The sequence below is a fragment of the Mirounga leonina genome, unplaced genomic scaffold, assembly GCF_011800145.1.
Source record: "Mirounga leonina isolate KUSES-001 unplaced genomic scaffold, KU_Mleo_1.0 Mir_174, whole genome shotgun sequence".
NCBI classification, from domain to species: Eukaryota; Metazoa; Chordata; class Mammalia; order Carnivora; family Phocidae; genus Mirounga; species Mirounga leonina.
In genome coordinates, this window is record NW_023270451.1 from 63,511,287 (window position 1) to 63,533,785 (window position 22,499).

Below are 22,499 nucleotides of genomic sequence, written 5' to 3' on the forward strand. Positions count from 1 at the left end.
TTCCTTTAGTTTCCCTAAATACTGCCCACACATTATAATAAGTCCTTTGTAAATATACCCTCCTTGAATTTTCCTATTTTGAGTGTGCTATTAATTTCCTATTAAGACTGACACACATACCCTGTTCATCACTGTAGGTCTCTGACATGCATGTAGTCAAGGTTATTCCTTTGGCTTATTGGGGATGGGGCTGTTACAGTTTACTTAACCAAGTTTGTCCTTCCTCCAGAATGTCATCATTGCCCCATTGGGAGTTTTCTTCCCATAGGATAAAATATAGTTCTACTGTTTACCCTGTTTTCCAGCATGGAATGCGTTTGTTTGTTTGTTTAGAAATAATTCCAGTTGTTTTACTGGGATTTTAGGAAGGATGGAAGGTAAAAGTAGAAAACAAAAAGTGAAGATTCATTGGGGCGCCTGGGTGGCTCAGTCATTAAGCGTCTGCCTTCAGCTCAGGTCATGATCCCCGGGTCCTGGGATCGAGCCCCGCATCGGGCTCCCTGCTCGGCGGGAGCCTGCTTCTCCCTCTCCCACTCCCCCTGCTTGTGTTCCCTCTCTCGCTGTGTCTCTCTCTGTCAAAAAAATAAATAAAATCTTTGAAAAAAAAAAGTGAAGATTTAAATCGCTGTATTAAAACATAGCATTTTTTATCCTACCTGTAAAGATTTTTAAGAAAGAGAATTTTATGTTTCCTATCATCCATATACTGACTATTCTACAACTACATTTAACCTAAAATAAATTATTTGAGTTGAAAGTTAAAACTAGCTTTTGTTTGTGGTTTTATAGTGTACTTGAAATTTCTTAAAAATTTTAATGTGAAAATATGAAAAATAAAATGTTCTCTTTGCCTTAAAATATTAATTTCAGGAACAAAACTGTATTTCAGTTTTCACGAAATGTCTAACAATAAAACATTTATATAGGGATGTTTTGTCTTCATACAACTTATGATACTATGAGAAACAAAAAACAATTAAAATCAATAAAAAGATAAAATTCTATTTCCATACTGTGTAGCCGCTGTATTCCTCTATTAGCAGTGGACAAAAATGCTGATCATCAAGTAGTCCTGGATCTTCTAGGGACTAGACCTCTGGGACACTATAATCTTAGGAGCTGTTTCTGAGTGATATTTCTTTCTGATCTCATCTATTTCACCATCATCAAGTACAAATGAAGCCAGCACTGGAATTTGAGAAAAATAGTTCTTAGCCAGGATATGTTTGTGTTTGATCTTGTGAATAAACAAGGGTTCATATCCCTGAAAAGAAAAGAAAATCAAATTCTATTAAATGTCACAGATATATTTTGCCAAGCAAAAAAATAAAAACACTTTCATATCTCGGTGCCTTTACTTATCTGTTCTCTCAGCCCAGAGAATGCTGCTTCCTACTTTGTCTGTCATCTTTCAGGGCTCGGCTATGATGCTCTAACCTTGAGGCCTTTCCTGACTCTCCCCCTCTGACCTCTGAGTCCAAACTAATCCCTCCTTCCTCTCACTTGCAAGTACTATTATGTATTTTAATTGTAATATTTAGTTCATTCTGCCTTCAATTTTACTACCTGCTTGAGAGTCTCTCCATTATAAGAAATACTCCTTGAAGGTTCAAACTGGGTTTTTTTAATATAAGTGTCTCTCAACACCACCCAAGTTCAATTATTTTTGAATGAACGATTTTGTCACCTTGCTTCACTCTTTAAATCTACTTCAACACTGATACAATTACCAGCTTTTGACTGAGTTATTTTTTCTAAAATTGGTACTTATATCCCGATCTCCAGGGTCCAAAACAAAGATCTCAATGGTATTTTGACAGTATAAACTTCTCTTTGCTCCCCTTTTACTGCCTTAGATTCCCACCTCATGAGTCCATTTTCTGTTTTCTAAATAGAAAATAACCTTTCTGTCTTTATCAAGCCTCTGTACCTTTCCACTTTAATTCTTAATTAATGTTTAGGCTTCTTGTCTCTCCACAGCTAGCACAGAACTTTGAACTTTTTCTGTTATGTAGCAATCCACCGTATAAGACCATCTGTCTTCTAATGAGAGTGGCAGACTGCTTGCTGCCAACCCAATATCCACTCTCTATTCCACTGGTATTTAGAGGCCTGATTTTGTATTTTGTGATGTGCTCAGCTTTCCTAGCCTTTATTCTAGTGAGGGGTGGGCATGTGACAAGTTTCAGGCCATTATACATATGTGTATATATAGAACAGAAGCCATTGGACAAAGCTTACAAGAAAGCTTTTTAAGAGAATGCAGGAGATGATGTAGCTATTTTATCCCTAAGAGTCCACAAGCATGAGAATGAAAGTCAAATGTTAAGTACAGCTGAAGAAAAAGTTAGAGGGCGTGGGTTTCTGAGAGCATTGTGGAGCCACCATCCGGACCCCAGACTGCCAACCTCTGGACTTCTTGCTTGATGGACACTAACTTCACATTTGATTAAGTCATTATCAATTGCTTAGTATGTTATTTGCAACCAAACTTGAATACAACTGAAACAATGAAGAATTGTGTCCATTACACATCCTGGTTTTTCTCCAAGCTCATAGCACAGTATGAGGAAAGCACATTCAAAAGAAAATTCTGGTTAATTAATAAATACCATCTATTTCCTTTATTAATCTTATCAACCCTTCTTTTCAACCAAATCACAAATACAACTTGTACCTCCTCTTAAAATTTGTCTTCTAAAAGTAAGACATCCCTCACTAAAGATCCTTCCATTGTGTCAAAACAAAGGTAAAGAAAGCCTGGAGAAAAGGAGCCAAAGCACACAATATTCTGGCAGAGAGAATTATGTAGGAGAATACTGGGCTTGTTTTTAAGTTTCCTCTCTACAGACACATATAACAGGGCAAAATACTCATCCTTTGCACTAAGTGTGTTCTACCACTTCTTAGTCCTTACGTCATTAAGAAAACTAACACATTTCTATTATGCAACATTAAATTACATGTGTACAGAACTTTATAGGTTTTCAAAGCACCTTTATAGAACAAAAATGTAATCATTAAAGGTAAGATAAGCATAGTATGGTACATACAAGCACAGGAACAATAAGCAACTTTTAAAGAATAATATGGAAAGATATCCAATATATATTATCCCCTTTTCATATTATCTCCTTTTTACAGATGAGAAAACTAGGGCACTGAGACATCAGCAAATTTGCTCAACCTCTCTCAGCTCCTGAGTGACAGAGCCAGAATTCAACGAGGGCTGCTCTGATCCTCTGTATTGATTTCATGTTTTTAGCTGACCTTTATAAAAATTTATGATGCAAAGAAGGCAGGTCTTAATGTCCTATAGATTGATTATTAGTGACAGAAATGGGGAAATACTGGGTCAGGTCTCCTGACTTTAAATCCACTGTTGTTCCTACTTTGACCAATGTGCACACCACAAGAAACTGCTCTGCCTCATTTACGTTCAGAGAACAGAAGTCTTTTTCCAGGCTTTTCGTATAACTTGTGTCATGACTGCAGGGAGCCAAGATTATTTTAAAATTTGAGCAATTTTTTACTTACTGGGAAAGCAAATATCTCTGTGCATTAAGGAAATTCTAGAAAGGCTTTAACTTGTGGCAAGATATAAACTGTTCTTTAACGAGGCTGAAAATTAATACTTAACAAGATTAATGTAGGCCAAAACCATAAAAAGGCATTTTTTTTTTTTTTTAGTTTGCCTGGTTGAGAACCTTAGCTCTATTTATAGAAATTCAGTAAGATCAGTATCCTGAAATTAGAAATGCATGTGAATAGAACATTTAATTTGGTACTGCAGTAATTTGATTGAATACACAAAGGGAGTGTGTGGATTAATTGAAGCAGTAGAATATCAGCTTTGGGAATGAACTTCAATCCCACTATGGGTCCTAGATGAAATAATATTGTAGTGTTGGCTATGCCTCCAGTGATTAAATATTTATGAAGCAGTTGAGTTTACTAAATATAATATTTAACACAGTTTCAGTTTCATGCTGCTCTTTCTTTTGATCCCTAGAGTGAAATTTTTCTTAGCCTGGCTTCTACTAGAAAATTATTCAAAAAAGCTAAAAATTTAACTAGTTTCTCCTCCTTATACCTTCTCCCTCCCCAATAAAAACACAAGCAGGGAATAGCACCATTCAAAATGACTATTAAATTTGAAGTCATTTCTTTCTCTTAACTGACATTTTGAATGAAATTAATAGTATAGAAATTTAATCAATAGAAGGCAGAGAATCAGTATCAGCTGTTGGAATCCTAAGCTTGCTCAGTGTCAGTGAAGCTCTCTGATGAACTCAATTCTGCTCATCAAATGTTTTACAGATTGCATCTTGTAAGTTACTAAAATTAAATGGTATTGAATTTTTACAGCGCATTCCCCACTCCTAGTCAGTTGGGAGAAAATGAAAAATGGAGCCTCAAAACCATATCCCATCCGTATGATTTCCATTTAGAGCACAAGATTATGAGAAAAATTTGAGAATTTAGTGTGCTTTTTAGGCAGACTCATGATGGTTAATCAAAGAAGGGCAGATTCTAGGTTATATAATATCTATCTGGTATTTCATTTATTCATTCAACAAATACTCACTAAACCCCTAGTCTGTGACAGGCACTGGTGTAGTTTATTAAGAGATATAGACATGAATAAGCTAAATAAAATCCCCGCCCTCATGGAATTTACCATGGAATGACATGCTCGAACTTGCTATTATTAGCAGAGAGGGGAATCAAGTTTAGATACTTGTAAGATGTTTGGATCTCTTATCTTGTCTTTTTCTATGCCTTAGCTTCCTTTTAATTTTAATCTCAGCCATACATACCATCCACACATTTTGTTACTGTTATTCATTCTCTGTTTCTTAATCCAATGGAAGTATGTAAATTATTCATGGAATGTAGTAAAAGGCAGTCAAGTTATCCTCTAATATTTTCAATGATTAAATTAATTCCTCAAATTCTACTTTCTTACCTCTTCAATATTTGTTAGCTTGAGATGAGCAACACCTTCATCTTTGGTAAGAAGAATGCAGTTCCAGGGGGACCATTCCAAGGACTTATCCCACCTGACCATGACCAGATCGTTGAGATCCTTCCAGGCACTGAGCACTGACTGCGATGCCCAGATGTTCTCTACCAGGTACTGAATATCTTGTAGCTGCATGTCGAAACAAGTTTGAAAAATCATGTTTTCTTCTAAACATAACACTTCTTTAAGATTATTCTATTACTTGAGGAAATAATCACATTGAGTATATGTTTAAAAGAGAAACATTATTCATGAAGTTTTTAGTGCTTCTTACAGCTTATTTTTTGCCAAATCTCTGCTCACTCTTCCCAAGCTACATTATCAGTTTCACAGTCAAGATTGCATCTTTAACCCAGAGAAAGCTGCATGTATTTCTTCCAGTATGCTAATTTTACCTTACATGTAAATGGTATTCAGTGCTTTTCAAAATGTATTTGCCACTATCCTTATCCTTATCCTAACCCTTATCTGCAGGGTTATTGTAGGTCATTTTTTTTTCCACTTTACAAATGAAGAAACTGAGATTTGATAAAGATTAAGCAATTTGCTTAGTGTTATTAAAAAGACTTGTTTTAATGAAAAAAGAAGGAAAATGGGGGAAATGAAGTAACGGTTTAAAAACTTTTTTTAAATCGGAGGGGGAGACGAACCATGAGAGACTATGGACTCTGAGAAACAAACGGAGGGTTCTAGAGGGGAGGGGGATGGGGGGACGGGTTAGCCTGGTGATGGGTATTAAAGAGGGCATGTATTGAATGGAGCACTGGGTGTTTTGTTTTTTTTTTTTTAATTTTATTATGTTATGTTAGTCACCATACATCATTAGTTTTTGATGTGGTGATCCATGATCCATTGTTTTCTTTCTTTTTTTTTTTTAAAGATTTTATTTATTTATTCATGAGAGATAGAGAGAGAGAGAGAGGCAGAGGCAGAGGGAGAAGCAGGCTCCCCGCGGAGCAGGGAGCCCAATGCGGGACTCGATCCCAGGACCCTGGGATCATGACCTGAGCTGAAGGCAGACGCTTAACCGACTGAGCCACCCAGGCGTCCCGTGATCCATTGTTTTCATATAACACCCAGTGCTCCATGCAGTACGTGCCCTCCTTAATACCCATCACCGGGCTAACCAATCCTCCCTCCCCCTTCCCCTCTAAAACACTGTTTCTCAGAGTCCATAGTCTCTCATGGTTCATCTCTCCCTCCAATTCCCCCCCCCTCATTTTTCCCTTCCTTCTCCTAGTGTCCTCCAAGCTATTCCTTATGTTCCACAAATAAGTGAAACCATATGATAATTGACTTTCTCTGCTTGACTTATTTCACTTAGCATAATCTCCTCCAGCCGCATCCATGTTAATGTAAAAGTTGGGTATTCATCCTTTCTGATGGCTGAGTAATATTCCATTGTATATATGGACCACATCTTCTTTATCCATTCATCTGTTGAAAGGCATCTCGGCTCTTTCCACAGTTTGGCTATTGCGGACATTGCTGCTATGAACATTGGGGTGCATATGGCCCTTCTTTTCACTACATCTGTGTCTTTGGGGTAAATACCCAGGAGTGCAATTGCTGGGTCATAGGGTAGCTCTATTTTTAAATTTTTGAGGAACCTCCACACTGTTTTCCAAAGTGGCTGTACCAACTTGCATTCCCACCAACAGTGTAAGAGGGTTCCCCTTTCTCCACAACCTCTCCAACATTTGTTGTTTCTTTCCCTGCCCATTTTTACATTCTAACTGGTGTAAGGTGGTATCTCAGTGTGGTTTTGATTTGAAATTCCCTGATGGCTAATGATAATGAACATTTTTTCATGTGTCTGTTAGCCATTTGTATGTCTTCTTCAGAGAAGTGTCTTTTCATATCTTCTGCTCACTTTTTGCTTGATTATTTGTTTTTTGGGTGTTGAGTTTGAGAAGTTCTTTATAGATCTTGGATACCAGCCCTTTATCTATAGTGTCATTTGCAAATATCTTCTCCCATTCTGTGGGTTGCCTCTTTGTTTTGTTGACTGCTTCCTTTGCTGTGCAGAAGCTTTTTATCTTGATGAAGTCCCAAAAGTTCATTTTTGCTTTTGTTTCACTAGCTTTTGGAGATGTATCTTGAAAGAAGTTGCTGTGGCCGATGTCAAAGAGGTTACTGCCTATGTTCTCCTCTAGGATTTTAATGGATTCCTGTCTCACATTGAGGTCTTTCATCCACTTTGAGTTTATCTTTGTGAATGGTGTTAGAGAATGGTCGAGTTTCATTCTTCTGCATGTGGCTGTCCAATTTTCCCAGCACCATTTATTGAAGAGACTCTCTTTTTTCCACTGCATGTTTTTTCCTGCTTTGTCAAAGATTATTTGACCATAGAGTTGAGGGTCCATATCTGGGTTCTCTATTCTGTTCCATTGGTCTATATGTCTGTTTTTGTGCCAGTACCATGCTGTCTTGGTGATCACAGCTTTGTAATATAGCTTGAAATCGGGCAACGTGATGCCCCCAGCTTTGTTTTTCTTTTTCAACATTTCCTTGGTGATTCGGGGTCTTTTCTGATTCCATACAAATTTTAGGATTGTTTGTTCCAGCACTTTGAAAAATGTCTTTGGAATTTTGATCGGGATGGCATTGAAGGTATAGATTGCTCTGGGTAGCATAGACATTTTAACAATGTTTATTCTTCCGATCCATGAGCATGGAATATTTTTCCATCTTTTTGTGTCTTCTTCAATTTCTTTCATGAGTGTTTTGTAGTTCCTAGAGTATAGATCCTTTACCTCTTTGGTTAGGTTTATTCCGAGGTATTTTATGATTTTTGGTGCTACTGTAAATGGAATCGTTTCTCTAATTTCTCTTTCTACAGTTGTGTTGTTAGTGTATAAGAAAGCAACTGATTTCTGTGCATTGATTTTGTATCCTGCCACCTTACCGAATTGCTGTATGAGTTCTAGTAATTTGGGGGTGGAGTCTTTTGGGTTTTCCACATAAAGTATCATGTTGTCTGCGAAAAGAGAGTTTGACTTCTTCTTTGCCAATCTGAATACCTTTTATTTCCTTTTGTTGTCTGATTGCTGCTGCTAGGACTTCTAGTACTATGTTGAATGATAGTGGCGAGAGTGGGCATCCTTGACGTGTTCCTGATCTTAAGGGAAAGGCTTTTCCCCATTGAGGATGATATTCGCTGTGGAGTTTTCATAGATGGAATTTATGAACTTGAGGAATGTTCCCTCTATCCCTATACTCTGAAGAGTTTTAATCAGGAAAGCATGCTGTATTTTGTCAAATGCTTCTTCTGCATCAATTGAGAGGACCATATGGTTCTTCTCCCTCCTCTTATTAATGTGTTCTATCACACTGATTGATTTGCGAATGTTGAACCACTCTTGCATCCAGGGGATAAATCCCACTTGGTCATGGTAGATGATCCTTTTAATGTATTGTTGGATCCTATTAGCTAGGATTTTGTTGAGGACTTTGGAATCCATATTCATCAGGGATATTGGTCTGAAATTCTGCTTTTTGATGGGGTCTTTGCCTGGTTTGGGGATTAAGGTAATGCTGGCCTCATAGAATGAGTTTGGAAATTTTCCTTCTGTTTCTATTTTTTGAAACAGCTTCAGTAGAATAGGTATTATTTCTTCTTTGAATGTTTGGCAGAATTCCCCAGGGAATCCATCAGGCCTTGGCCTCTTGTTTTTTGGGAGGTTTTTGATCACCGCTTCAATCTCGTTACTGGTTATTGGCTTATTCAGGTTGTCGATTTCTTCCTGTTTCAGTCTTGGCAGCTTATAGGTTTCCAGGAAGGCCTCCGTTTCATCCAGATTGCTCAGTTTATTGGCATATAGTTGTTGATAATAATTTCTAATAACTGTTTGTATTTCCTTGGTATTAATTGTGATCTCTCTCCTTTCATTCATAATTTTATTAATTTGGGTCCTTTCTCTTTTCTTTTGGATAAGTCTGGCCAGAGGTTTATCGATCTTATTAATTCTTTCAAAGAACCAACTTCTAGTTTTGTTGATCTGATCTACTGTGTTTTTGGTTTCTAATTCATTGATCTCTGCTTTAATTTTAATTATTTCTCTTCTAATGCATGGCTTAGGCGTCGTTTGTTGCTTTTTCTCTAGTTCTTTAAGGTGTAGAGTTAGTTGGTGAATTTGGAATTTTTCTATTTTTTTGAGTGAGGCTTGGATGGCTATGTATTTCCCCCTTAGGACCGCCTTTGCAGTATCCCATAGGTTTTGGACCGATGTGTTTTCGTTCTCATTGATTTCCATGAATTGTTTAAGTTCTTCTTTGATTTTCTGGTTGACCCAAACATTCTTGAGCAGAGTGGTCTTTAGCTTCCAAGTGTTTGAATTTATGCCAAATTTTATCTTGTGATTGAGTTCCAGTTTTAAAGCATTGTGGTCTGAGAATAGGCAGGGAATAATATCAATCTTTTGGTATTGGTTGAGACCTGATTTGTGACCCAGTATGTGGTCTATTCTGGAGAAAGTTCCATGTGCGCTCGAGAAGAATGAGTATTCTGTTGTTTTAGGGTGGAATGTTCTGTAAATATCTATGAGGTCCATCTGGTCCAATGTATCATTTAAAGCTCTTGTTTCCTTATTGATTTTCTGCTTAGATGATCTGTCCATTGCTGAGAGTGGAGTACTGAGGTCTCCTACAATTAACGTATTGTTATCAATATGACTCTTTATTTTGGTTAACAGTTGGCTTATGTAGATGGCTGCTCCTATGTTGGGGGCATAGATATTTAAAATTGTTAGATCTTCTTTGTTGGATAGACCCTTTAAGAATGATACAATGTCCGGGCGCCTGGGTGGCTCAGTTGGTTGGGCGACTGCCTTCGGCTCAGGTCATGATCCTGGAGTCCCGGGATCGAGTTCTGCATCGGGCTCCCTGCTCGGCGGGGAGTCTGCTTCTCCCTCTCCCGCTCCCCCCTCTCGTGCTCACTCTCTCTCTCTCAAATACATAAAGTCTTTAAAAAAAAAAAAAAGAATGATATAATGTCCTTCTGTGTCTCTAATTACAGACTTTAGTTTAAAATCTAATTTGTCTGATATAAGAATTGCTACCCCAGCTTTCTTTTGAGGTCCGCTGGCATGGAAGATGGATCTCCATCCCTTCACTTTCAGTCTGGATGTATCTTTAGGTTCAAAATGAGTCTCTTGTAGGCAGCATATGGATGGGTCCTATCTTTTTATCCAATCTGCAACCCTGTGCCATTTTATGGGAGCATTTAGGCCATTCACGTTGAGAGTGATTATTGAAAGATATGAATTAATTGTCATCATGTTGCCTGTGAAGACGTTGTTTTTATAGATTGTCCCTGTAAATTTCTGTTGTAGATCACTCTTGGGGTCTTTCTCCTTTTATAGAAGCCCCCTTAATATTTCTTGCAGGGCCGGCTTAGTGGTCATATATTCTTTCAGTTTCTGCCAGTCATGGAAGCTCTGCATCTCTCCATCCATTCTAAATGAAAGCCTTGCCGGATAAAGTATTCTTGGCTGCATGTTCTTCTCATTTAGTACCCTGAATATGTCTTGCCAGGCCTTTCTGGCTTGCCAGGTCTCTGTGGATAGGTCTGATGTTATTCTGATGTTCCTCCCTCTGTACGTAAGGAATCTCTTCCCCCTAACTGCCCTTAAGATGGTTTCCTTGGTTCTAAGATTTGCAAATTTTACTATTACATGCCGGGGTGTTGGTCTGTTTTCTTTGATCTTGGGAGGGGTCCTCTCTGCCTCTAGGACACGAATGTTTGTTTCATTCCCCAGATTAGGGAAGTTCTCAGCTACGATTTGCTCAAATACATCTTCTAGTCCTCTCTCTCTCTCCACTCCCTCTGGGATTCCAATTATTCTGACATTGGAATGCTTCATGGTGTCACTTATTTCTCTGATTCTATTTTCATGGATTCTGAGTTGTTTTTCACTGGCCTCCTCTTTTCCTTTTTTATCTATTATATTGTCTTCTAGGTCGCTTATTCATTCTTCTGCCTCAGTTACCCTAGCTGTTAGATTATCTAGATTGGATTGGATCTCATTGATAGCATTTTTAAGTTCTGCCAATTCAGCTTTCATTTCTGCCCTTAGAGACTCTATGTTGCCATTAATTGATTTCTCCATTCTAGCCATTGTCTTCACAATTGCTAGCCTGAATTCCATCTCCGTCATCTTGGTTATATCTGCATCCATTTGTAAATCTGCTGCATAAGTCATAATCTCTGCGTCTTTTCTATTTTGGGGGCTCCTCCTCCTAGTCAGTCTGTTGATGGGTGTTTGAGGGAATGTATACAGTCCAAATGCTTGACCAGAACCCAAGCAAGATGCACCTGTTTTCTTGGGACCTTAGGGTTGCTGGCCTCTTGTTTTCCCAGCCTGTCTTCTGGGGGAGGGGCCTGCCGCGCTGTTACTCAGGCAACCCTGTTTGGGCAGAGTTGCCCTGCGCCCCTGTGGCGGGGGATGGGTTTAGTGGGAATCAGTCTTTGGGGCTTTTGTTCTCTGGCGCCTTTCCCTGGCGTCTTTCCGCGTCTCTTCCACGAGTCAGAGCAGAAGAGACCGTTTCCAACTCTCTGCCTCAGAGCAGAGAGACCGTAGTCTGTTCTTCAGTGAGCTCTCCAGGCCACACCATCTCCATTTCTGTCCGTGCTGCTATAAACTGCAGCATCCTGGGTTGTGCGCCCCTCCGCCATGCTCCCAGTCCTGCCTCCAGGTCGGGGCACATCTCTGCCCTTTGTGCTTCTAAAACCGCCAGCCGCCCCCAGTTTGCAGGCAAGACCCCGCCACTCCGGGTTTCTGCCCCGGGGGCTGTCCTAAAGTCCTTTCCCCGCTGCTACTGGTCTGTGAGTCTGTGCCCCGTCCCCAGCGCGCGAGGCTGTTGCTCACCAGTGGTGTAGGATCCCCACGGCCAGGCACCCTCCCGCTGCCGTTTATCCTCTGATATCTGCCCGCGGAATCACTGCTCCCTGCTTCGTACCTTGAAACCAACCACCTGCGATATTCTGTTTATAGAGATCCAGATCTTCTTACATCTCAGGCTGGTTTCATGGGTGCTCAGAGTGGTCTGGTAGATATCCAGCTCAATTCCGGGGACCAGTTGAAATAGGGTCCCCTACTCCTCCACCATCTTTCCTTCCCCCCAGCACTGGGTGTTATACGCAAACAATGAATCATGGAACACTACATCAAAAACTAATGATGTAATGTATGGTGATTAACATAACATAATAAAATAAAAAAAAACTTTTTCTTTTAATCTAAACCAGAGTAGCTAAAATTCTTGAAAAAAATTTTTTTTTTTAAAGATTTTACTTATTTGACAGAGACACAGTGAGAGAGGAACACAAGCAGAGGGAGTGGGAGAGGGAGAAGCAGGCTTCCCGCTGTGCAGGGAGCCCGATGCAGGGCTCGATCCCAGGACCCTGGGACCATGACCTGAGCCGAAGGCAGATGCTTAACGACGGAGCCACCCAGGCGCCCCTTGAAATGGTTTTTTATCACGAGGTCTGTATAGACTTAAAATTGCCAGAGGGGCAAACTTCACAAAGTATAAGCATAAACAAAGGAACCATTATTTTAAAAGGTTTCTGTGGGAAAGCAGGAATCTTTTCTGTAAAATCAGTGAAGAAATTTCATCCATGATTGGCAACCCTTACTGATCATACCTGCATCAGGAAAGCAATTTTGGAATCATCTTCATAATCAGCTTCTGAATAGTAGAGCCGCTGAAGTAAACATTTGTACTTCAAAAATGATTCTCGTTGTCGAGTCTCATTGTCAAGGTAAATACAGTGACGGCACCGGTATATGCGGTGTAAGGTGGATGAGACAGCAAACTCTGTGGAAGGCAAATAGAGCTGGCAACCGTGGCAAAAGTAAATCTTCTTATAAAACTTCAATGGGTCTTGAGGGACCTAAATAGTAAAAAACAAAAAAGTTACAAAAGTCAGGCTAAATACTAATCAACCGAAGCACTGAGGGCTAACTTATCTTAGAATGAGATAAAAAGTTGGTTAATTTTTAAAGTCCTATTTCCCTTAACTTCCTATTCTACACAAAATTTAAATTTCAAGCAGTATTCATTTATCCTGCCAAAATGTTAAGGAATCTGTATTATTTTTAAAAAGAATTTAGATTTTTGGTGTCATGCTATATTAATCTTACAGGCTAGATTCAAATATAAGTAAAAGCCCACTAAACTAAGTGTTTTTCTCATTTCATTTATCTTAACACTAAATTTGGATTGACTCAAAGATCGATATTCAAAACTTGAAACTCTGCATCATATAGTGGTTCTATTTTTAATTTTTTAAGGAACTTCCATACTGTTTTCTGTAATGGCTGTATCAATTTAAATTTCAGAGAACAGAACACAAGGGTTCCCTTTTCTCCCTATCTTTGCCAACACTTGTTATTTCCTGTCTTTTTGATACGAGCCATTCTGACAGGTAGAAGAGGATATCTCATTGTGGTTTTGATTTGCATTTCCCGATGATTAGTGACATGAAGCACTTTTTCATGTACATGTTGGTCATTTGTATGTCTTCTTTGAGAAAATGTCTATTGAGATCTTTTGCCCATTTTTAAATTGGGTTAAAATTATTTTGCTATCAAGTTGTAGAATTTCCTTTTTTTTTTTGGATATTAACTCATCAGATATATGGTTTGCAAATATTTTTTTCCCATTCTGTAGGTTGCCTTTCATTTTGTTGATTGTTTCCTCTCTGTGCAGAAGGTTTTCAGTTTGACACATCCCATTTGTCTATTTTTACTTCTGTCACCCTTGCTTTTGTTATCACGACCAAAAAATCATTGCTAAGGTCAATGTCAACAAGATTTTCCCTATATTTCCTTTTAATAGTATTATAGTTTCAGGTCTTATATTTAAATCTTTAACCTATTTTGAGTTGATTTTTGTATGTGGTGTGAGACAAAGGTTGATTTTTTTGCATGTGGCTATCCAGTTTTTTCAACATCATTCAGTAAAGAAACTATCCTTTCCTCACTGTACATTCTTAGCTCCTTTGTGGGTTTGTTTCTGGGCTTTCTATTTTGTGGCACTGATCTATGTGTCTGTTTTTGTGCCAGTATCATACTGTTTGAACTATATAGCTTTGGAATATAGTTTGAAATCAGGAAGAATGATGCCTCCAGCTTTGTTCTTTGTCGAGATTGCTTTGGCTATATGGGATCTTTTGTGGTTCCATACAAATTTTAGGGGTTTTTTTTCTCTTTCTGTGAAAAAGGCCATTGGAATTTTGATAGGGACTGTATGGAATCTATAGACCACTTTGTATAGTATGAACATTTTAACAATAGTAATTCTTTGAAAAAGATTTCTTAACTACAAAATAAATGCCAAAAGCATGATCCATTTTAAAAATGGATAAATTCAACTTCATTGAAATAAAAATCATCTGCTCTATTAAAGATACTGTTAGGAGAATGAGAAGACAAGCTGCAGACTGAGGGAAAATATTTACAAATCATGTATCTTACAAAGGACTTATATATAAAATATATAAGGAATTCTCAAAACTCAGTAATGAGAAAATAAACACCTCAACTTTAAGAAGGGGGGGTAGTGGCAACAGATATGTGCAGATACTTCAACAAAAAGTTATATAGATGGCAAAAAAAGATGCATGAGAAGATGCTTAATATTATATTCATTAGGAAATCACAGACTAAAATATAATGGAATACTACTATACATTTATTAGAACTCCAAAAGTGAAAACAGAGACTGGCAATACCAGCTGCTGACAAGGATGCAGAACTAGTGGAACTCTCACATTACCGTTGGCGATGAAACAGATGAAACTGGCTTAGGTATAACCAAATAGTCAATTTTACCAAAGGTAAATTTAAAAACTGAATAAAATGGTATGTTATGTGAATGTGTAGAATATTAAAATCTATTACTGCAAATCTATAAAAGCTGAGTTAAGTATGTAGAGGACTAGAAGGTAGCTTGGGCAAATAAAACACTAATTTGAATAAGAAATAATATAATGGGCAATTTTTCTCTTGGAGTTTTGTTATATATTATATATATATATTTTTTAAGATTTTATTTTTAAGTAATCTCTACACCCAATGTGGAGCTCGAACTTACAACCCTGAGATCAAGAGTTGAATGTTCTACAGACTGAGCCAGCCGGGCACCACTGACGTTTTGTTATATTCTCTTGCAATACAATTAAGTTTTAAAAATCCATTAAAGCAGCACCTGGGTGGCTCAGTCAGTTGAGCATCCCACTCGTGGTTTCTGCTCAGGTCCTGATCTCAGGGTCTTAAGATCGAGCCCCACATCAAGCTCTGGGCTCAGTGGGGAGTCTGCTTGGGATTCTCTCTCTCCCTCTCCCTCTACTTCTCCCCCTGCTTGCACATGCTCTCTCTCTAAAAATAAATAAATCTTTAAGAAATAATAAAAATAAAATAAATAAAGATCCATTAAAAAAGAAAATATAAAAATTAATTTTATTTTTCTAAAAGGTTTGACCAAATACTGAGATCTTATATCAAAAAAGCAAAATAGATATTTAGCTGGCTTCTTAATAAATTATAACTTTAAATATAATCACTAGAATAAAACACTATTTAGAATTCTTTAGTAAACCACTCCTTTCCAAACTTTACTAAAAGTGTTTTAAATAGTTTTGGACAGTAAAAAGGCAATAAGATACTTTTCTTGGCTCTAGAAAGCAAAATCCTCGTAGAAGCCTAAGCCTGTTGGAGCTGGAAAAGGTAGTTTAATTCAAATACATGTTACATTTGAAGTTCTCTGAGGATATCTACACAGATCTGTTCAGTAATAACTATGACTAAGCAATAAGTCTTACAAGGAAACACAAACAAAGCACATGTAAAATCTCAGAAATGAAAAGTTTAACTCTCTCTGAGGCCTCATGAAGGAGGGGACCCATGAATTAAATGTCAGAAAATGAACAAGAGTTAGCTGAGTGGAGTAGGGGACAGCATTCCAGGTGGAAGTAACAGTATGTTCGAAAGCATGACAGGGTGAGAGGTCAGGATTGCACAGTGCAATATTCAGTTTGGTTCAGAGAGGAGGGAAGAATTCAAACTTAAAAATACAGACACAGAATAAGTTAAATGACTAAGTTTAATATATTGACATAAAAAACAATCATTCAAAAGAGATTTCACCAACAAGATGGTCTTCCACATGGACCCCAAGTAAAGCATTAAAGCAAAATTTGAATGTACTTCAATTTACTATAGCATCTCTCAGAATCCTAGGAAAGGAATACAGGAAAAAAAGTAGAGTACCTTAAGATGTCTTGCAACTTCTGGATTAAATAGAGGTGTTTTGATATAATGAGAAAAGAGTGTTGCAATTCTTTTTCTGAGTCCTTCAAGATTATGATGTTTGACTCCTCTCATCATAAGGTCCACCTCTCTGTCAATCAGTTCTAGAATTTCCTGAGTCAGTTTACATTCATGTTCCTATACAAAACAAACATATTCAGTATAGAATTTTTAAAGTCACTAATTTAATTTTCAAAATTACCACCAAACAAACTGAAAACTATATTCCAAAAGAAAGAAATTCCAAAAGAAACTGGTAGGAATGTACCAACAACTAATCTGGAAAAAAAACTTGACATTATCTAGGAGAGCTTCAGATATGTGTAATCTACAATCCACCAGTTCCACTCTTTAGAGTGCTTTAGAGAAATGTGCATATAGAATCATTGTTCACAAAAGTTCAAAATTAGAAACAACCAAATATCCACAAATAAATTGATGACATAAATAAGTGATGGCTTATTCATACAATACATATACTGATAGAATATCAAATGTATGGAAATGAGTAAACTACAGCTATATACAATAACAAGCTTAAATCTTACAAATTAATGTCGTTGAGCAAAAGCAGCAAGGCACAAGATAATACTGTATCATTCCATTTAAATAAAATCTAAAAATAAGCAACACTAAACCATATTATTTAAAGACATATATATAGATATAAGTATATATCTAGAGAGAGAGAAAGAGATACATACATACACATAAGTAGCAAAACTATAAAGAAAATCAAGGAAATGACTGCTATGAAAGTCAATATTCTAGGGGATGAGAGGGTGAACTGGGATTATAAAGAGAAAGGGGGATACTCACAATGTTGGCAATGTCCTGTTCTGGGGTCAGAGAAGGTTACATGGTTGGTGACTTCATATTTGTTAAATTGTGTGTGTGTGTGTATGTGTATAAAATACATTTTTTCTGCAAATTTGTATAATTCACAATTTTTTAATAAAGTCACAGAAATGAGTGTGGTTGAATAAGAAAGCCCCAAGTAGAAGTTAAGTGATTAAGGTAGGATTTATGAGTAGTAAAATAGAAGTAAGTTGATCCAATTGCTCAAGAGAGGATTAAAAGAAACACAGTTTGAATGAAGGAGTCAGAACGTGAAGGCAGTGTGACTGTAAAATAATGTTCTCCTGTACTTTTTAATACATACTTGGTAAAGCTAACTCAAGAGTCTATATCTGGGGCCCTTGACCCTGAAGGCATATTAGAATGACCTGGGGAAGATTTTTAAAGGTTTTAAGATTGCCCTCATACTTGAGGATCTAATTTAACTTCTCTGAAATGGGGCCTAGATACCATCCCTTATTCATTTATTCTCATATTCTCTCTCTCTGTCTCTGTCTCTGTGAATCTTGCTCTCTCTTTCAAGCTCTCCAGATGATTCTAATGTGTACTCAGGTTTAAGAGTCCCTGGTCTCTCTTAGTAATTGTCATCAAAGTAATACCTATTATTCATTGAGGGCTCCCTATTTGTAAGCACTGAGATATATAGATTATATTTATTTATATTTTATAAATAGATATATATGTACATATATACACACATATTTATAACCTCCAAGCAACTAATTTTACAAATGATGAAATTGATTTTCAGAAATGTTAAATAACTTATCTAAGATTATACAGCCTAATGAATAGATCCAGAATTTGAGTCATGCTTAAAGGCCTTAATCCTCCATCAAAATATTGTTAAATAAATGTACATGTAGATATATTAGGTTAAACATATTGTTTAAGATATGCACAATTTATTTTTTAAGCCTATCCTTTGTTTTTGTTTTCTATTATTATTATTGTTATTAACCAGCTTATGTTCCTAAAAATGTCAGTTAGGAGGATTTCTACTGTATTCCCTACCTGCACTCTTTTTTCCAATCTGGCTTTTTTAATGCCCACCATGGATATCATGTTCATTTCCAACCTCTGGACCTCCTGCTTCTCTCTTTCTTCCTATCTCTATCTTCCAATGTTAGTCACTACACAAACATCTTTAAAAAGGTAATCCAGAACAAAGACAGTCAATGCCTAATCAAGTCAATGCCTCTGTTCTCAAGATGAGGAGAAATGGGGGGGCCTGGGTGGCTCAATGGGTTCAGTGTCTGCCTTCAGCTCAAGTCATGATCCCCAGGTCCTGGGATGGAGCCCCACACTGGGGAGTCAGCTTCTCCCTCTCCCTCTGCTGCTTCCCTCCACTCCTGCTCTCTCTCTCAAATAAATAAATAAAATCTTAAAAAAAAAAAAAAGATGGGAAGAAATACAAGAGATCTATGGAGACTTACCTCCCAAGAAGAACCATTTACTCAACTAAAGTGTCTTAAATCAATAAATAAAGAGAAAAAAATTAAAATACTCCAATGCTGCTTTAAAACTGCTAAAAATAAAATTTTCACTGGAAAGTGTCAAAATACATAGACAATTGCTGCTTTACTGAACTGAGTGGAGTATTAATTCCATGCTATATATTTGTATCCATTGCATAGATATGGGTATATTTATGTTTAGAATATTCATTGTGCTACATTTATATTTATTATGTATCATAATGTATAGTTTGAGAACTTTTAGATAAATATTAATGCATAAGCCACATCCTCCCCAAATTATACCAAAACAGTAGAGCTGTTGACAAAATAAATTCATATATATAAACATTGATGAATCATCTTTATAATTAATACAAAACAGTTTATTTTAGTATTCATTTTTTTAATTGATAGTGATACCTCAAAACTAAGAGAAAGTTAATATACCTTCACAGTATGTTTAAGAGTTAGGAGTACATCCAGCCTTTCATCTTGAGAGATATTTTTCAGCATAATGCATTTATAGATGTTCTGCAGCTCTCTGGCTCTGATGGTGAACTGTGTATCCATCTCAATTATTTTGCCACTAAATGTTCTCCATACCTTTGGAGCTGAACACTTAAAAATAATATAAGTTTATAATTATCAGTTAATTAAAGGTTAAAAAATAATTTTGTTACTTCTACTAAAAGCTACCTTAGTATCATGTGCTTTATGAATAAAAGTATCACTAAAACTTGAGGAAATTAATTGAAGAATTTGTAGACCATGGGAAAGTAAAACATTCTAGGAAAAAAGATATAAAAGAGCTATTTAGTCTGTGGAAGTGCAAACATTTCTACAAGATTCAGAATTTGCTACTAGTTTGTACTAATTCTTATGTTGAATGGCTTAATGGGTATATGGAATAACTCATTGCCCTTTGGGAAAGGCATGTTATTTGGAATGTTTAAAAAAAAAGGATCTGCTTGGTTCAGTTACAATTTATAGAAATGTGTCTTGATCATGCTTTGCCAATTGAAGACAACTTTTGCGGAGCAATTGTTACAATCCTCAATGCATTAGACCTACAGATACTGCAAAATGGGACTCTGTGAGTTATGGTTTTGTTTCCAATAAACGTTAAGTCTATAACAAGTTCACAGTTCCTCACAAAGCAGGTGTCGATAGTCAAACTGCTATATTTAGCTATCTTAGCAGTGCTGTGGTCCCTGCCTCCTGATGATGGCTAATATTCTCACTCCCTATTTCCAGATCTATTCCAGATTTATTTATTTGGCAGAGAGACACAGAGAGGGAACACAAGCAGGAGGAGCCGCAGAGGGAGAAGCAGGCTTCCTGCAGAGCAGGGAGCCCGATGCGGCACTCGATCCCAGGACCCTGGGATCATGACTTGAGCCGAAGGCAGACGCTTAACCGACTGAGCCACCCAGGTGTCCCCTTACTAAGACTTTAAGAAAAGATGCATTCACCTAGAAATTTCACTGTGAAAACTCACTATTTTCTCTTCTTCTTTATGGTATAAAGCTGCTCAATTTCTTTCCCTGATTTTAATCTATCAGAAACAAGGCTATTTTGATCACGACTATTAACTGTCCAAATGCTGGATTTTTTATAGGCTGAATGGTAATTGCTTTGGAGACCTGCAGTCCAATTTATGCCATACTTGCAGCCATTTAAATCTTAGATTTTATATAATTTAAAGTTTAAATAGAAGCCCATGTATGGGAACAAATCATCAGGAATGCAGACTAGCCAAACAAAGAAATAATATAAGGCTGTATTTAAAATGACAGTTATCATGAGGAATTTTTAGTTGCAGCCTTAAATTACTTTTAAAATTTTTTACATTTCATATTAGCTAAATTACATTGAAAACTGAAAAGTACCATCTAAAAACAACTATATTTGATATGTTTTCAAAGTAATGGCAGCATTTTCTAATCAAAGGCAAAATAAGTGCAGTTCAGAGCTACAAATTTTCATCAGAAACTTTAGATTCTCAGTTCTAGTTTTAATTCAGCAAATGAGAGGCTGCAACCCTATAATTAACGTATATTTTTAAGGCGTAAATCTAATATTAAATAATGTACTGCTACTTAGCACACTGATAGAATTAACTAAAATTTATTAAGGATTATAAAAGGGAAATAGCTCAACAAGAAAGTATCTTGTAGAGGGGCCTGGGTGGCTCAGTCAGTTAAGCGTCCTTCTTCAGCTCAGGTCATGATCCTGGGGTTCTTGGATCAAGCCCCTTGAGACCCTCATCAGCATGGAGTCTGCTTCTCCCTCTCCCTCTGCCACTCCCCCTGCTCATGTGCTCTCTCTCTCTCTCTGTCGCGATCTCTCTAACTAAATAAATAAAATTTTAAAAAAAGAAAATATTTTGTCATTTATTATCACTTAGAATAAGTAATAAATAAATAAATATATATGTATTATATATTTTTATATATACTATATATATATCTATATATATATTGTTTTAAATAGATACAGCCTTCCTTGGAGTAGGCCTCAGAGTGTTACTAAAGTTTAATGTTTGTTTCAAAGCTCCTTTTGAAAGTTTTAAGGAATAAGCAATCTTAGGCTAAGTTTCATATTGTGATATTTTAAAGTCTAACTAATATCTTAATCTTTCCACAAATTTTCTTCAGGGTGGTTCTACTAAATGCAATTTCCTTTCTTCCAGTAATGTGGACAGTACCTTTTGCTCTGCAGGCGGTAACTTACTTCATTTGTAATAATCCAAGTATAATTACCTTTTAAAGGAAATGCCTAGTTCATCTACTAAATTGTATTTTAGCTGATAGACTGATTTAACTCCACCTCCCCTTCAAGTTTTTAGCCCCATATAATATAGTATGATGTGGTAATATCTTGGATTTTTTCCAAATATACTCAACATCCAAAACCTTCCCACCCTCCAATTTTTAACTCAAACCCTACCTTTCCATAAAAATTCTTAACTACTATGTTTTGAACCAATGAAATTGCTAGTATCCGAAGTGCTATTGTACTTGTAAACACACACACACACACACAAACACACACAAGTATGCAGCGTCTCTATTTCAAATCACTCAGGGCAATGAAATTTAAATCCAAATTGTTCTAGAGTTATCTTGTTTGTTAATTTTATTTCTCCCGAAAGATTATAAGAAATAAACTTCTCATGTAGTTCTGTATATCTGATAGGGCCTACCATACTCATTCATTCATTCAACAAACATTTGTTGTGTTTACTATATATTAGTCAGTGTACTAGGCAGAGTAAATAAAATACTATACTGATTTCAAGAACTCTCAAATCTAATAATATGTAAAGATAAGAAAAGAAATAATTAAAATAAAGGGTAATTATGCTTGATGATTGCAGGTAAATAGGTAAGTAACCACAGGTTGCTATGAAGCAATTACTTGGTGAAAAGAAAATCGTGTCTAGGATAAAACCTGAAAAATAACCAGGAATTAGCCAGAATAAAGGGAACTGTGCGATATAATCAAAGAAGTCTAGATGTGAAGCTTGACTTTCCCCAGTTAGCACTAAAAGATATAAAAAAATTCTGTTTCACAAAGCTGTTTTTATACATGGATGTATTTCTGCCAACACTGATAACCTGATCTTCATTCAGTTCTAAGCTTCTTTGATTTCAGGCCTTAAGGTATTTTTTTTTTAATCTGACACAGGAACACGCGTCAACTTTACTTATTTCTCTTTCCTCTTTCCTTTTTTCTTTGAAAGCTTTGGCTGTAATAAGAGATGTACAACAATCATGGTCTTAAATTGCTTCAGAAGACAGGAGTGTAATAAATTCCATCAAGCTGCCAACAACTGAG

At 36.7% G+C, this 22,499-nt stretch overlaps 1 protein-coding gene across 1 annotated transcript in view; it reads right to left on the reverse strand.

Moving 5' to 3' along the window:
• Nucleotides 1-568: 568 nt before the first annotated feature.
• The window catches only part of IQUB (IQ motif and ubiquitin domain containing), a 64,363-nt gene continuing 42,432 nt past the window's right edge, over nucleotides 569-22,499 (reverse strand). The window contains exons 9-13 of the mRNA XM_035021022.1: nucleotides 19,107-19,277; nucleotides 16,303-16,479; nucleotides 12,675-12,923; nucleotides 4,970-5,155; nucleotides 569-1,264 (exon numbers count right to left, since the gene is read on the reverse strand). Coding sequence (XP_034876913.1) covers nucleotides 1,082-1,264; nucleotides 4,970-5,155; nucleotides 12,675-12,923; nucleotides 16,303-16,479; nucleotides 19,107-19,277 — 966 coding nt within the window. The 3' untranslated portion in view covers nucleotides 569-1,081. The remainder of the gene's footprint in view (nucleotides 1,265-4,969; nucleotides 5,156-12,674; nucleotides 12,924-16,302; nucleotides 16,480-19,106; nucleotides 19,278-22,499) is intronic.